General features: G+C 35.7%; 2 protein-coding genes and 1 pseudogene across 6 annotated transcripts; 2 read left to right on the top strand and 1 right to left on the bottom strand.

Moving 5' to 3' along the window:
* The first annotated feature begins 438 nt into the window (after positions 1–438).
* On the top strand, positions 439–3,239 carry LOC120157081 (G-type lectin S-receptor-like serine/threonine-protein kinase SD2-5). Its single transcript, XM_039168340.1, has one exon. It carries the CDS (start codon positions 614–616, stop codon positions 3,083–3,085), a length of 2,472 nt encoding a protein of 823 aa, XP_039024271.1. The 5' UTR covers positions 439–613; the 3' UTR covers positions 3,086–3,239.
* A 706-nt stretch (positions 3,240–3,945) lies between these two features.
* LOC120156975 (protein WVD2-like 6) lies at positions 3,946–7,440 on the top strand. Of its 5 annotated transcripts, XM_039168241.1 has the most exons (10): positions 3,946–4,085; positions 4,628–4,865; positions 4,948–5,190; positions 5,292–5,332; positions 5,542–5,610; positions 5,758–5,857; positions 5,941–6,012; positions 6,092–6,202; positions 6,835–7,311; positions 7,349–7,440. In XM_039168241.1, the coding sequence occupies exons 2-9, from the start codon at positions 4,632–4,634 to the stop codon at positions 7,291–7,293; spliced, it is 1,329 nt and encodes a 442-aa protein (XP_039024172.1). In that variant the 5' UTR covers positions 3,946–4,085; positions 4,628–4,631; the 3' UTR covers positions 7,294–7,311; positions 7,349–7,440. The 5 variants fall into 5 exon arrangements, with proteins under 5 accessions (XP_039024172.1, XP_039024173.1, XP_039024175.1 ...); XM_039168242.1 differs by having other exon boundaries at positions 3,946–4,072; positions 4,625–4,865; positions 6,835–7,440; XM_039168244.1 differs by having other exon boundaries at positions 5,295–5,332; positions 6,835–7,440.
* A 1,793-nt stretch (positions 7,441–9,233) lies between these two features.
* On the bottom strand, positions 9,234–12,326 carry LOC120157142 (annotated as a pseudogene).
* Positions 12,327–16,417: the final 4,091 nt, after the last annotated feature.

The raw sequence follows: 16,417 nt of genomic DNA, 5'->3' as shown, positions 1-16,417 counted from the left end.
ATTAATTGCTTATGCAAATAGGGGAGTTCTGGGTTTGCTTCTCGTTTTAATACTGTATCTAGAAAAAAAGTTTCCTTTCATGGCCAGGTGAAGAGAATCCATTGATTCTAGTCGGTCGGGTCTTTTTGTACGTTCCATTTAATGGTCAAATGAGGAGTGCCCATCACTTGCCAACTTGTCTTTTCCATTTCCGATTCTCTTCCTTTCTTTTGATCCTATCATATAAGTAGGTCTTTCTTAAACTTGATGATTTTTTTTTCTTTTGAGCTGTGAAAAAAATTAGTCTGGTCTCTCACCCCCTGCACTGAAGTTTCTGCTTTGTTTTCTCTTTGTTTTTCAAAATCCAGACTCGTGAATGTTTAGCTTAAATATGTCTATTATCTTCGAATCTGCTTCCTTTATAGCTTAATAATTTTTAGGGAGGAGTTTAATGGATTGATTTCCTGAAACCCAGAAATCATGCTTGCCTTGGAAACCTGTTTTTCTTTTATATATATCCTCTCTGGTTTTCTAGCTTCTTAGGGTCAACCACATTTTCTTCTTTCTTTTTGGGTTATTTTGTTGTTCTCTGCGAAAAAGACTTCTGGTTTTGATTCTCAACTTGAGTTTTCTAATGGGAAGTGGGGATTTTGTTCGTTTGCTGAGATTTTTTGCACTGTCTGCCCTTTTCCTCGCCGAAATCTGTACGGCTGGCACTCAAAGATATGGGTCGATTGAACCGGGTTTTGAAGGAACTCAAATGAATTGGATCGACAAAGATGGGTGTTTTCTTCTATCTAACGACTCAGAATTTGGTTTAGGCCTTAAAACTACCTCAGATGTCACATTGTTTCTCCTTGTTGTCATGCACATGGAGAACAAACAAGTGATCTGGGCCGCTAACAGGAACTCCCCCGTTTCGATGTCTGATCCCTTTGAGTTCGACAAGAACGGCAACGTGTTGTTGCGGAAAGGAGGAAAAGTTGTTTGGACGACAAATACCGGTGGCAAAGGAGTTTCAGCAATGGTGTTGTTGGATTCAGGGAATTTGGTTATGCAAGGGAATGGTGGCACAGTAATCTGGCAGAGTTTTGCTCATCCTTCCAATACCCTTATTTCAAACCAACAATTTAGAGAAGGAATGACACTTGTAAGCGATCCTACAAGCTCTGGCAACTTGAGCTATATTCTTGAAATCAAGTCCGGCGACATGATACTTTCGGCGGGTTACTCGACTCCGCAGCCGTATTGGTCCATGGGGAAGGATACACGAAGAAACATTAATAAAAACGGTGGGAAGGTCTCTTCAGCATCCATTGATGGAAATTCATGGAGTTTATTTGATGAAAGCAAAGCCTTGTTGTGGCAATTTAGAATCTCGGATCCTGCTGATGCAAATGCCACTTGGATTGCAGTGTTGGGAAGTGATGGTTTTATATCTTTCTTCAATCTCCATGTTAAAGGGTCCCCGGCATCAACTAAGATCCCGGATGATCCTTGTGGAAGACCAAAAGCTTGTGACCCATATAATGTTTGTTTTGGAGCTTTGGGCGACACTAGGTGTGTGTGTCCGTCACCGCTGGCACTTAGATCCGGCTCCTGCAGAACAGGTATCGACTCTCCGTGTAGTCAGGGAAAGGAATCTGTAAGCCTTGTAGATGCCGGAACTGGGCTAGAATATTCTGCAGTCAACTACGTTTCCCCATCATCAAAAACCGATTTGAGTGGTTGCAAAGAATCATGCTCAAGTAATTGTTCTTGTATGGCTATGTTCTACGACAATAGCTCGAGAAATTGCTTCCTTTTTGACCAGATTGGCAGCTTCCAAAACTCTAAACAGGGCCCTGGTTTAGTTGTTTTGGTCAAAATGTCTAGCAATGGAAATGGTGCAGGGGATGGAGGCGGCAAAAAAAGCTTCCCATATATTGTGATTATAGTTGTTGCCACGGTTCTTGTCATTTTGGGCTTAATCTTTGGGGCATATCGATACAACAATAAAAAGAAGAAAATGCCAGGATCTCCTGATGATACGTCAGAAGAGGATAACTTCTTGGAGACATTAACCGGGATGCCTACTCGTTTCACTTACAATGACCTTTGGACTGCCACAAATAACTTCTCGGTTAAGCTCGGGCATGGAGGATTTGGCTCGGTATACAGAGGAACTCTTCCAGATGGAACTCAAGTTGCTGTGAAGAAACTGGAAAACATCGGTCAAGGAAAGAAGGAATTTCGAGCTGAAGTCGGCATTATCGGTAGTATCCATCATGTTCACCTGGTGAGATTGAAAGGCTTTTGTGCTGAAGGAAACTATCGACTTCTTGCTTACGAATACATGGCGAATGGTTCCTTAGAAAGATGGATCTTCAAGAGAAACAGAGAAGATGCCCTGCTGGATTGGGGAACAAGATTCAATATTGCAGTAGGAACAGCTAAAGGGCTAGCTTATCTCCATGAAGATTGCGATGCAAAGATTGTGCATTGTGACATAAAGCCAGAGAATGTATTGCTTGATGACAATTTCGTAGCCAAAGTCTCGGATTTCGGCTTGGCAAAGCTAATGACTCGAGAGCAAAGCCATGTTTTCACCACTCTAAGAGGCACCAGAGGGTACCTTGCACCCGAGTGGATCACAAACTACGCCATATCAGAGAAGAGCGATGTCTACAGCTACGGCATGCTACTACTCGAAATCATCGGCGGAAGAAAAAACTTCGATCCGGGAGAATCTTCAGAGAAATCTTATCTTCCATCCTATGCTTTCAAGATGTTAGACGAAGGGAAGCTGACAGACATCCTCGATTCGAGGCTGACCATAGAAGGGGAAGATGAGAGAGTTTATACTGCAATCAAAGTTGCATTATGGTGCATACAAGAAGATATGCATCTGAGGCCATCAATGACAAAAGTTATTCAAATGCTAGAAGGTCTCTCTCCAGTTCCAAACCCACCATTTTCATCGCCATTAGGATCTCGCCTTTATTCGGGTTTCTTCAAATCGATGACGATGAGTGGAGAGGGGACATCCTCGGCCTCGGCCTCGGCACCATCGGACTGCAACAGTGATGCTTATCTTTCAGCTGTACGGCTTTCTGGTCCAAGATAACAATCACTTAAAACAAGGGAGGTTACCGGGATTATTTTATGGATTTGTATTATCAAATACGATGTTTAACATCTCATCCGGCTTGTATATTTATTAGATTATTATTCAAAAATTTTTGTAATATCAGCCATTAGCTATAATACAAGTTAAGTCTTAGTGTTGATTACAACTCTCCTAGTTTGGAGGCTGACGATAGTGACTGAAAATAATTATAATTAATAATAAGATTATTAAAAAGAAAAACCAAACATAACCAGAAATCTTTATCTTGTCTTAAACCGGTTTAATCGTTTAGGTGATTATGTTAATTAAGCAAATAATTTGGCTATAATTGGTTTTAACTAGTTTAATCCATTGAATTATGATTATCAAAGGTCATGGGGAGAGTGGAAGAGCAGTATTTAGTTACTTAACCGTCCGTAATTCTCCGAACTTTCAAGTTAAAGAAAAGTATAAAGTACACAAATGGTATTATGATTATTTGACGTTATTTTGTTGAGTTTTTCGATTATAAGACATTGTTTTATTGAGTTTATCGACTATTAAAGATTACGAAATAGTAATTCGATTATTCATATGTTTCAAACTCATTCTTTTTCGTAAAAAGATTAACAACAGTCTGAACTGGACGTTAATCAGTAGTTAAGAGATTTAATAAAATATTTTTTAATCATAAAATTATTTTATAATTTTTAATAACCAATAAACTCAATAAAATAATATTATATAATCGATATCACACAAATAAACCGTATTTTTGATCATCTAAAAAAACGTATTTTGACGGGGGAGTGTCATTTTCCCTTTGGAAATGGATTTAAAAGCCGCTCGTATAAAATACCTTTCGGGCTTCAAAGAAATAGTGGAGAAAGAGGGGCTTAGATCCTTTAACCTTACTATCTTCCTTTTACACAGATCCTTCGCATTTTCTTTTACTGATTTATCTCATTACTCTTCTTCTCGGCTTCATGGAGTGTTGATTTTTCGCTCTCTTTACGAGGTAAGAAAGAAAACCAGTACAAGTTTCTTTTGTTTTCTGAATTTCTTGTTGATTTGGTTCCTAAGAAACACGGAGGGATTTAATGTTTGTTATTTGGTAAAAGTAGATTAATGTGAAGTGAAATGTGTTAGTTGTTTGGCGGCGTTGGAGATCTCTGTGTTCATCGGAGCTTTGCTTAAAGCCATTTTCGATTCCGCCTTTAAAATAAAATTCAAAGCATGTTTTTATTTCGCTTTTTGTTAACTATTTATTTGCAAATCATAGATCTAATTTATTGTTCTTTTTGCGCATTTTCCTTGAATGTTATTAACGCGTTAGGTATTTTACGAATATCCGTATTTGATCTCTTAGAAAAACTGAACGTAAATTGGGGAAGGAAATAGAAAAGGAAAAGCGTTAACCAATTGGAGCCATATTTATCCTTTATGAAGTTGGAATAGATGGATGTGGATAGACATAGACCAATTAAAATTAGCAAATATTGAAATTTGTACTGCTATGAGGGTTTGAGAAATTTTAAATTAGGTTTACATTTTTGACAGTGTGATGGATTCAGAAAATAATTTGTCTTCGTTTGGGCACGAAGCTGCCCAGCAAAATGGTGTTCATCCGCAACTTTGGGTGCCTGGGGATGGTAGTGGTTCAGATAATGTGGCTGGGAATGTTGAGGAAACCAATGAAATTTATTTGCAGAATGGCGTGGATGACAATGGAGCAACCGAGGAAGCTACAGAACGATCCAATGACTTGGTGGAAAGCAGAGGATTGGTTGATTCTGAGGTATTAAAAGTCTGATTATCAAATGCTTTTATTAATTGCCATTAGCTTGATATCATATTCTGGAATGTGTCTGTATTTGTAGGAAGGAGAAATAAAGGATAATATGAAGCAATCCAAACCTCAGAAGGTTCAAGGAAAGACCAAGAATGAGAAGCCACTGGGTCCCAAAAATGTTCATTCAACTTTGGTCAAGAAAAACAAAGATGGAAAAAGTACAGAGGTGACATTAACATCTTCAAATGGGGGTTCTGTTTCTACAAATTCAGGTCCTAAACTGCCTCTTAAAAATAGACCATTTAATGAAAGACAAGCCAAGGCATCTAAGGTTAGAGTTGTAAGCATTTTCTGTTTCTTTTCCTCTTTTCTTTCGTTAATTCTTGTTACTGCCTTTTTGAACATTGCTTTTTTTCTCACTTCTTCCGACAGCAGTCTAAAATCTCTGATGCAGCCTTCTCTGAAGGAACTATGTACGTGCTAGTCATGCTTATGTTTCAATTTCTTAGCTTTCCGTTTCTTTCACGCAGCCTTTTGTCCCTTGTTATTGATTTTGCTAACCAACTGGAGAGGGAACTTCACAGTGGTTACCTTTTATCTGTATATTTTCTCCTGAAACATTATTGCTAGATGATGACAGATTTTTCTTCTGTCATTTTTGTTCCGTTCTATTGAATTACAGGGAGAGATCCAAGCTGAAACCTCTCAAGAATGGGCCTATTACTAAATATGAAGCAGGCTCAGAGTCCTCGTATCCATTGTAATTTGATTTTTTATTACTTTCTGATTGGGATTGTGGTTTGAAACATGTTGACATTTGAGTATCATTTGCACTGCACTCTATAGGCTTCTATGTCCCAATTCACCATGTTTATGTTCTTCCTTAATTGCTTCTTAGAAGTCCCACTTCAACTGATTCCAAACCTCATAGGGTTGGTACTCTTCCAAATTATGGTTTCAGTTTCAAGTGTGACGAACGGGCTGAGAAAAGGAAAGAGGTTGGTGCTTGTATTATTTTCTCAAGATATATTGTGTATTCTTGCAGAACTTTTACTGAATTCTTCAACATTGTATTGTGCAGTTCTACACTAAACTTGAGGAAAAGATTCATGCAAGGGAGGTAGAAAAGAGCAACTTGCAAGCTAAGTCCAAGGTGTTATTTTGTGAATCTTATGATTTATGATCCAGAAATAATTCTTTCTTGTCATAATAATACTTCAATTTTCTTCCAGGAAACTCATGAAGCCGAGATTAAAACGTTTAGGAAGAGTTTGAACTTTAAAGCAACTCCATTGCCAAGCTTCTATCAGGAACCTCCACCTCCTAAGGTGGAATTAAAGAAGGTTAGTTGAATTTTATGATGAATAAAAAACTAGATCATTTCAATATAGAAATTCACATGAGAAAATTTCTCGGTATTTCAATTTTAATACAATGGCATGTTTATTCATGTCATTTTGTTCTTTATTCTTTTTCTTTCTTTTGGGTAAGGTAAGGTAGGGCTGAAATTCTGAACATGAATAGGTGCCTATGTTACTTTCAAGGTTTTAGCTTTAGGTTTGCCACCTTTTCCTGTTGTACACATTTGTTATTCAGGCATTTGCACATGTCTCTGCCCATCATCCTACAAGGGCCATTTTCTTTTCTGCAAAATGCTGTTGCAATTTATATATCAACTTTCATTGCTAGTTGAAGACTTGTAGTTGATACATGTAGCTTTGATGGATAACTTTGAATTGAACATTTATCTTTAATTTGCTTTGGGCCAATCCTGACATGACAGACCACTTTATTCATCCTTTCCTTAGTGTGGATGCATTCATCGTTTTATAATAATATATTTCGTGCTCTATTTTGGATGGTACACATGTTGCTAGCCGTGGTATGACTTTATTTCTAATTTTTATTCATATGGCAGCATTGAGTTTCTCAAGATATGCTACATTGATCTTTTTTCTATTGCCTTGATACACAGATACCATCAACAAGAGCTAAATCTCCAAAGCTTGGTCGAAGAAAAAACACAGCTGCTTTAGACTCCTCCGATTGTAACAGCAATAGTGGCCTTCAATTTGGTTGGCAAAGTTTGGATGAGAAAGCATCTCCAAGTATCTCTGCCAAAGTAACTTCTCATGTCCATTTAAAAAAGCCCCAACGGAAATCACTTCCCAAACTGGCTTCTCAGAAGACTAGCTTGCCCAGTACAACAAATGAGGAAAATACGCTTAAGGCATCCGATCAGCTATCCGTAACTGCATCTAAGGCAACTATCGAGGGAAAGATAGCCTCAGGCTCATCTAAAGTGACAAACGAGGAATTATCTCCACTCCAACAACAGGAGGCAGTTTCTAGAGCTGATTCAGGTGGAAGTCAGCCCAAAACTGATCAAAGGCCAGTGATCGAAGAGCAGGGACGACCGGAGTTGGTACAATAGTGCCATTGAGCTGAAGCACTAAGCATGGCAGTGATTTGAAGTGGATGTTCATGTTCAAAGCTCTCGACCTCGTTTTGTGTAAATAAGGATGTGTCTAAAGACTGAATTTATTTGATGAATCAAGGCATGAAAATTCTGTAGTATGGGTTAATGATGTTTTCACCAATATTCAGCAGCTTTGGTGGTTTCGTGTGTCAGCCTTGCAAAGGTTGTGCTGAGCGGATTCGTTCGTTTCACCCAATTGTATGTCAATCCTCCTTTACTTCCGAGTTGTCCTAATTTATGTTGCTTTTTTAAGGATGGCTTATTGAATGTATAATTTTAAAAAATTCTGGAGTCGTATACTGTACCGTTTGATGATCCATGATCTAACAGTGTTTGTCCAAACCAAATGAAAACTTGGTATTGTGAATAAATGTCCATTTTAAAGACGAGTCTGTTACATTATGAAAACATGCTTCTTTTTTTGGTTTTCTTTTTCTTATGAAACAAGAGACTACACTATTTGCAGAGACTATGAGCAACGTCCAGCCTACCGCAATCAATCGACTTTCAGGTAATTTTCTTCTTGTCTTTTCTCTTGAAAGTAATTTGGCAAAGTGAGTCAATTTGTGTTTGATTGATGTCATATTATCTGCTGTTATAGCACTATAATTATTCATTAAAATAAACTCGTGTAATATTCGAAGTTTGTATGGAATTGCATATGATCCTTTTTAATCTCAGGTGATTAGGTAATAGAGACTAGTTTCGGTCTAGGAACCAGACTTTTTCTAAGTTATAAAAGCATCGAATCCAGTTCATCTTATGGCACGATTAGAATTTAAATCATCGAGAACACGATACGAGGCCCAGGTAAAGGAGCTTTCCTTTATTCTCTCGTGGCACGATTTGACATATTACTAAGATGATCTAGCAACTGCTATTGTACGTTTAATTTATCTCGAACAGTAGCATTCGGATATAACGCAATCGAGTATTTTAAGACTAATTGGAAACCACAAAGTCCAGCTTTATATAATTGAGATGCTGAACTACATAGTTGAAAAAGAAAGATTGTTTCCACTTTATTGGATGCCGTCTCCAACACTCCAGATTTTTTATTCTTCTTTTGTCGCCTTGTGCTCATCTTCTAAATAAATGCATAGTTTTTATTTATTTATTTTCTCAAAACTTATTTTTCTTTAAAAATGCTTGGAGCGCAAAGTTTAGAACATTCACAAACAGCAGAATTCCCTTGAAGTTGAAATCGAAGGAGCAACCATCATTTTCAACATACATAAAGTTCTTATTGATTATGGTGACAGAAACATACAAGACTTCCAATGGCGTATTTAGTACTCGTTACATTGTTGAGATAGGTTACAGACTACAGTTCAGAGCAAATGGAACAGCAAAAGTAGGGCTTGGCAAAAACAAGGAAAAAAACAACTCAGAGTTGTCATGACAGACTATATAAACTGGCTGCCATGGCCAAAGCCCATGAAAGCTGGACACCAAACTTACTTTGAACCGCAGAAAGCAAACCATAACTAGATGACTCGAGGTTTTCCATCAGCCATTGAAGAAAACAAAACGACCCAACCACCAGGTGTAGAAGAACGTGAGACTCGGACGATAACAGTACGACAAGCTTAGCCCTAGTAGAAATGAAACAAAGCTAAGCAAAAACACCATGCGCCAGAACCCAGCAGCAACTATGTTCTCGGGGAAGTTCGGCCATGAAGAAACCAACACCCACTATTGGGATTCAAAACCTGGTAACAGGTCTGATGAAACGAAACCTGCAAAAAAATAAAAGTCGAGGAGAATGGCCCTATTCCCTGGAAAAGAAGACTGAGCCACGAACTACGTAAGACCCATTTCTGATGGACCCAAAAACTACGCAAACTTCGGCTACTCGCAAAGGCTATACTCGAAGCTTCTTCCCAAGTTGTTTGATAATCCCATACTGCGATATTGTTCAGAAAAGGATATCACACCTCCATAGCTGTTCCACAAGCAGGTCGACTGCACCACTGCTGATCCCCTTGCATTTCTGCAGGTTTAACCCCAAGAGGGTCTGAGCCAAATTTCCAATTGATGGCAGGCTTTTGTCTGATATCATAGTACAACCAGAGACGGATAGGATCTGCAGATTTATCAGACTAGAACGTGCAAGAGCTGCAATTCCTGAATCGGTGATTGAGCACTTGGAGACATCTAGATCACTAAGCAACTGACAGTTCTCTGCAATTGCAATCAAGCTGACATCACTGATCTTACAACAACAATCAAGATTCAGCATCTCTAGTGTCCACCCATGTGAATCAGCCATCTTGCAAATTGCTTTGTCACTCAAATTGAGACAACCACCGAGATTAACCTTCACCAAACCAGCCTCGCAACTCTCGAGCAATGGTAGAAACCCAACATCTGTTATCCCATGAAGCCCAGACAACTCCACATTTTGCAGTTGAGGGCACAACTTCCCCAACGCAGCCAAGTTAGCATCACCAAAACCAGGGCAGTTACGGATGGACAGCGATCGAAGGGATTCACAACTGGATAAAGGAAGCAATCCCAAGTTTAGGTCCCTAATACCCAAGCAGCTCCCAAAAGAAATAGCCTTTAACTTTGGACCACAATTAAGAAGTGAACCAAAAAACCCAAATTGGGTAACCCTGTGGCACTCCTCCAGTTCCAAGCTCTCTAGTGAGCCCGCTGCTTTGGCAAAAGACACCAACCCGTTATCAGACAAGAAAGCACTTTTGCGGAGGCAGAACTGCTTCAAATTTGGGCAACCCTTTCCAACCGCTTCAAGTCCGAGATCTGTCACTCCAATGCAGGCTTTAACAGAGAAAGACTTCAATTTCTGTAATCCATGACCATTGCCCATTACCCAGAAGCCCTTCTCAGTCACATTTGGAAGGCTAGTGAGAGAAAGGTTGGTCACTGCCTTGCCATAGTGTCCAATAACGGCAAGAGAGACATCGGTAATGTTCAAAGCCTGAAGCTTTACTTTTGTGAGGGAATATGAAGCAGATGTCAACAGGCTTGCAATTCCTTGATCTCCAACAAGGGAGCAATCTTTGATTGAAAAAGACTTTAGATTGGGACAGCAGCGTGCTACAGCTTGGATACCTGCATTCCCAATGTTTGCACAACCTTCAATGGTCAGATCAGTCAAATCAGGGCAGCCCTTTGCAATGGCGAGCAAAGACTGGTTAGTGATAGCAGGACAGTGGCAAAGGTCAAGCTTCTGTAGCTGGTGACACCCATCGGCAATCTCAAGTAGACCTTCATCTCCAACAGAAGACAAATTCCACAAAGAAAGAACTCTTAGAGAATGGCATCCACGGGAGATGGCCCTGAGACCAACAGTGGTCACTCCACAACTGGAATTGCTTCCTCGAATGAAGAGCTTGCCCAATCCTCCACGACTAGCAGTTCCAACAGCAATAGCAGCAAGTCTAACATCTGTTGCTTTCTTCCCTTCCAAACTCCTAGAGAGGTACCCACCTCCCTCAACATCCTGAACATCAGCCTCAGAATCAACATCCTTGAGATTCAAGGCTTCGGTGGTCTTATTGTCACTGATTTCATCTCTGTGGATGTTGCTAACAAGTGTAAGCCAGCGCTTGGAAACACAAGCACAGACACTCCTCTCTTTGCCCCCAGGTAACCTTCTGAAGATTTCAAATAAGCATTCATCAGGGATAACCTCGACTGATGGCTTCTTCTGCTCAAATCTATCACCAGAGATAACAAAAGGAGCACTGATGCGGGACCTCTTGCGAGAGGGAAAATAAAAATCCACTTGACGTCCAAGGGACAAAAGGAGACTAGATTCCTTGGGGTTTGGGTAGATCGAACTCCCAGGGAAAAATCATCAGTTCCTGAAAACCAAGAAAAATAATTGATGAGAAAAGAGAAGCCTACCAGAGTAATCTAAGGAAATCATGTTAAAGAATTTAAAAGACATTTCTGATTACATAACATTTGTTGATGGCATAAAGATTTCAAAAAAAAACCAGATTTCTATTAATATCACGTCCAACAAACACAGAAAAGATGAAAAGGAACCTATGAATATTTTCTTAGAGGCCAAACTTTTGACTCCAAAGGTTCACACAGCCCCATAAGGCAAATCCAGAAGATCCATGAACCAGATGGGGCTTTGAATCTAATAACTCACAAATCCATCTTTAATATAGTCCGAAGAGAACCATATATTTCAGAACAAACAACCTACAGCTGAAAAGAACGGCATCTAACCTTAAATCTCGACTGATCCATTCAGAAAGATCGAATCTACAACCAAAACACTTCTATAGTTCTCAAATAGAAAGATGCATAAAACACAAACAGATTCAGCTAAAAAAACACCCGCAACTCCTCTATAAGATAAAAAATCTCCTATAAATTAAACAGCAAAGACAACTTATGAGAGAAAAAAGGGGACTAGTTCTAAGGGAGCCTGATCTATGACTATAACTACTTCACAACCTTGGGTTTTCAAAGAAACAAAATCAACAAATAGAAAATCCTAAAGTCAACTGAGTTCTTCTCCTAGATCCACCCAAATCAACTATTTCACAACCAAGAATCAAAATTCAACCTTTACCTAATCAACCAGGTACCAAAGAAAAAAATCTTTTTTTTTTTGTAGAATAAAATTGGAAATATATCAAAGCTATAAAATTATCAACGATATTTCACATAATAATAAAAAAATCAGTACACTAAGCTACAAAACTACCAAAGATGAAGAATTGACCACTAAAATGAAAGAGCTTTGACATGAGTACAGCTCAAAAAAACCCCGGGAGGTGATATCTGCACCGTTCGCCGCCCAAAAACCCTCCAAAGAGAGAAAAAGGAGAGACCCAGCAAGGATGAAAGCTAAGATTTCAACGTATGTAGCTTGAAGACACGGATGCATGAGATAGATTGGAGCTAGAAGGACATGTAAACCCTATCAATTAGGGTAAAAAAGAGAAAACGAAAAGCGTTGAGGAAGAGCAATGAAAGATGGATGGGGAAAGGAAAGTGGGATGGTTTTTATGATGAAAAGAGAGGGGGTATATGCGACAATACACATTAAAATAACCCACATGCAATGTATTTGCGCTAAGAAAGTGGCAAAGCTTCGCCGTTTCCTTCGTAAACGTTCTCTCTTCTCGTACTCTATTTTTCAGTTTCCAATACCGCCTTTTGCCCTTTTTTTATTATTAGGGTAAATTACAGATTTGATGACTTTTGTTTAAGTTTTATAAATCTATAGTCACTGAACTTAAAAAATATAAGTTTTAGTCACTTATGTTATCGTTTTATTAAGATTTGGTCACTAAAATATTAGCTTCCGTGAGTTAGATGACGTAACACATTAGTAAAAATGTTTAATTTTTATTTTAACACTTGAACTTTTGATAAATTATTAATCATGGATTTTTTTATAAATCTAAAATAGTTCAGGGATAAAATATCAATTTACTCCTTTTTATACCTCTCCACAACTCCATTTTATTTACAGCTGTGACCCTCACAGATCTAAACCCATGCCGCCAACCACCGTTCATCATTGGTCACTACTTTGAGGCCACCATCAGTGAATGCATAAATCCAAACCATTATAAATCGGAGACGAAACACTCTCCATCTTCCTTAACTTCATTTATGTCTCAACCTAGACTTCTCTAACCCAAAAGCACCATGCACACACTGTATATCGACATTGTTTCACTCTTTCCGACCACCGCAGCAGTGGTCGGGTTATCCAAAAGCCTAGACCTTTCTTTTTCTTTTCTGAATCCCGAAAATAAACCCCACATATTTGAAGTGAAACGGGGAAGTGGAGGAGAAAATAAGCTTGGGAAATAAAATATATGGAGAAGATGGGTAAATTGATATTTTATCCCTGAACTATTTTAGATTTACAAAATGATCGATGATTAGTAATTTATCTAATCAAGGGTTAAAATAAAAATTAAAACTTTTTACTAATGTGTCTCGTCATCAAACTTACAACTAACATCTCAATGATCAAATCTTAATAAAACGATAACATAAGTGATCAAAACTTATGTTTTTTTTTTAATCCAATGATCATAACTTTATAAAACTCAAACGAAAATAACTAAATCTAGTTTGCCCTTATTATTATTTCTCTCTCGTTATCACCAAGTGTTTGGACACTCGTTCAAGCTAAGCTCCACATGGATTGTTTAATCCTATTTTGTAATAAGCTAGTTTTAATCCGCTGAACTATTTAAAAAAATAAAATAATATATAAATATATATGTAACACAAATAGTACTTTTATCTAACATTTGAATTTTTTATAAATAACATTTAATCAATTTATATCAGTAGTTAAAGTAATCGTTGTTGTTTTTAGAGTTTATAGGTTCGAGCACTAACGATTGTAAGAGTGTATTAAACGTTCATTGTCAAATGATTGATAATATTTAGAACATATATTGTTTTGTAATCACCTTATCTTAATCAATAAGAAATATAATAAGTAAATACTTCCGTTATTTGATATATTATCTTTTAGATTTATTTAACAAATTATTTATTTAAACTTTTAAATTATATACATATAACCAACTTTATCTAAGTAAAAATAAAAATGAAAATGAAAAATAAAACATAAAAATCGAAATAAACTCAAATAATTAGATTAAAACAAAATATTAGTAGTATTTGTTACCATTCTGGCAACAACATGGAATGTCTTTGGACACGGTTCGACGATGCACCTAATACCTTGTCTCGTATAATATAGTTTTCTTATTTTATATATAACTTTTTTTGACATGATTTTTTTATATATAATTTCAGAAACGCCCAGAACTCTGAATTCCATAGTTGCATGAATAAATGTAAGATGATTTTAAAAAATCTATTATATTTATCAAAATTCTTTTGATAAATTTGAGATGAATATAAAGTAATATTTATTCAAAGATTTTTAATCATTTGATAATAAATGTTTTATATATAGAATGTTTGAATCCAAAATTTTAAATAATAATAATAATTTTTAAGTACGGACGTGGTTGGGTTTTTACCCTTTTATTGATAGATTTTATATCAATTTCAATGTATTTGATAAAGATAATTTACCCCACCGGCTACCCCAACCGACCAACCCTGCCCCTCAAAATCCAAGCTCATCACATCACAGTTATGGACACTCTGACTTGAAAAACCTCTACAATTTGTTTCTTATTTTAATTGATTTCTATAAACTTCGAATTTGATGTTATCTGTTTCGATTGATTTTTTAAAAAAAAATTATAATAAAATATTTTTTGGTTAATTTTAAGTATTGTAATATTTTAATTAAATCAGTAAAAATAACTGTTAATAAAAATTGTTTAAATGTTTGAAAATTGGAAGATGTTTTCTTTTTTAAAACACTCGTGATTGAGGTACAAGATCAAAACAACAAAATATGAAACATATTTCAATTCATCCCGGCGTGGATGGATATAACTTGCGGTCGAGAGTGGTTGTATTTATTAAAAAAAATTAAAATTTTATATATTTAAGATTGTTTTTATATTTTTTTATTAATATTCTATTTTCGTCTTTAAAATTTTATATGTTTGTCACGTCATAAAATTTCTCTTTAGGATTTTTTTAATCCATTAACAACACACATGCATCCTGCTGACGTAACTATTTAAACTAAAAAAACCTTATTCGAACTCAATTTTTTTTAAAGAGAATATTTTTTTAATCACTAAAACTACTCGATAGATTCCGGTTATATATCATCATGATAAATGTTTAAAATTATACAATTATTGATACGAATATATTTATTTTGTATATATCTAAAATATATTATATTCATATGATAACATTATCACATACCAATACTATTGAGAACTTTGTGATTCAACTTGAACCCCTATTTTTACCCATTTTCTCTCTCTTTCATATATGTAAAAATAGTAGAGGTGGGTATACGGGCTACCCGCCCGTTTAGCCCGCGGGTTTTGACGGTGCGGGCTAAAAAGCCCGCATTCATAAACGGTTTTGAATTTTAAGGCCCGCGGCCCGTCCATTTAACCCGCGGGCTAAACGGGCTTACCCGCGGCCCGTTTAATAAAAATAATTTTAAATGCTTTAAATATAATAAAAAATAATGTTTTAACTTACACCACCTTTAAAAATGATCGAACAACTTGAAAATGAAGGTAGCACTGTTAAAATAATAAATAATATTTAAATTTTATTTTAAATAGCCGGAAATGATTATAAAATAATATTTTTTTTAATTTTTTAATCATTAATATATATATATATATAATGATATAATTACTTAAACTCAAATTAAAAAAACAATATTCACTTATATTACCAAATTGAAAAACAAATAAAACAATAACCACATTATACTTTTATAAAACACGATTATTCAAGGCTATAATTTGAATACACAGAAGTGTCTGAAAGTAGAAATTCAAACATAAAAATTTAACAAAATCAAACATTATACAAATCTAACAAGAAAGTTGTCAAGTGTTTCTAATAATTGTATTTTATGGATACTTTAGAGAAATACTAAAACATAATATGAAAATATAAAATAAAATACTTACAGTATAAGAGCAAATTTAAAAGATACAATTATACTAAAATTGATAAAATATAAGTCATTAATTTGTTAAAATATATTTATTTTGTAAAAGTCTTTAAAAGTTGAAAAATATATTTTTAACTTTTTATTTTATTTTTTCTTTCTTATTTTTAATCCAAATATTACGTGTCATGTGATATATTATTAGAATATCACGTGACTTTTTATAATTAAAGAACAAAATGAATAACATACTTCATGAAAAAAAAATAAAGGTCAAAATTAAATAAAAAAAACTTTAAATACCAAAATGATAATGATGTATATTTAAATGAAAAAAATATCAAGCAACGGTAAAATTATGACAAACACCCTAATAAATTTAAGAAGTACAATAGTTTATTGATCAATATCAAGCAATAGTAGCTTAAATTTATGACAATCATATTTATAAGTAATTTATTTTCTGTTTCTATAAAATTCTTTAAGTTTATTTTCTCTAAAATTTTATAAATTTTAAATTAAGCGGGCTTTAACGGGTTTAAC

The sequence above is a fragment of the Hibiscus syriacus genome, unplaced genomic scaffold (genome assembly GCF_006381635.1).
Source record: "Hibiscus syriacus cultivar Baekdansim isolate YM2019G1 unplaced genomic scaffold, ASM638163v2 tig00111238_pilon, whole genome shotgun sequence".
NCBI lineage: Eukaryota > Viridiplantae > Streptophyta > Magnoliopsida > Malvales > Malvaceae > Hibiscus > Hibiscus syriacus.
The sequence above is the reverse complement of the archived record's forward strand: the minus strand, read 5'-3'. Positions and strand labels throughout refer to the sequence as shown.

Excerpts from the sequence above, each read along its gene's own strand:
- LOC120157081 (XM_039168340.1), top strand. The coding sequence starts at position 614 with ATGGGAAGTGGGGATTTTGTTCGTTTGCTGAGATTTTTTGCACTGTCT.
- LOC120156975 (XM_039168242.1), top strand. The coding sequence starts at position 4,632 with ATGGATTCAGAAAATAATTTGTCTTCGTTTGGGCACGAAGCTGCCCAG. Across the intron at positions 4,866-4,947 it reads GAGGATTGGTTGATTCTGAG|GAAGGAGAAATAAAGGATAA; the intron begins GTATTAAAAGTC and ends CTGTATTTGTAG. Across the intron at positions 6,013-6,091 it reads ACTTGCAAGCTAAGTCCAAG|GAAACTCATGAAGCCGAGAT; the intron begins GTGTTATTTTGT and ends ATTTTCTTCCAG.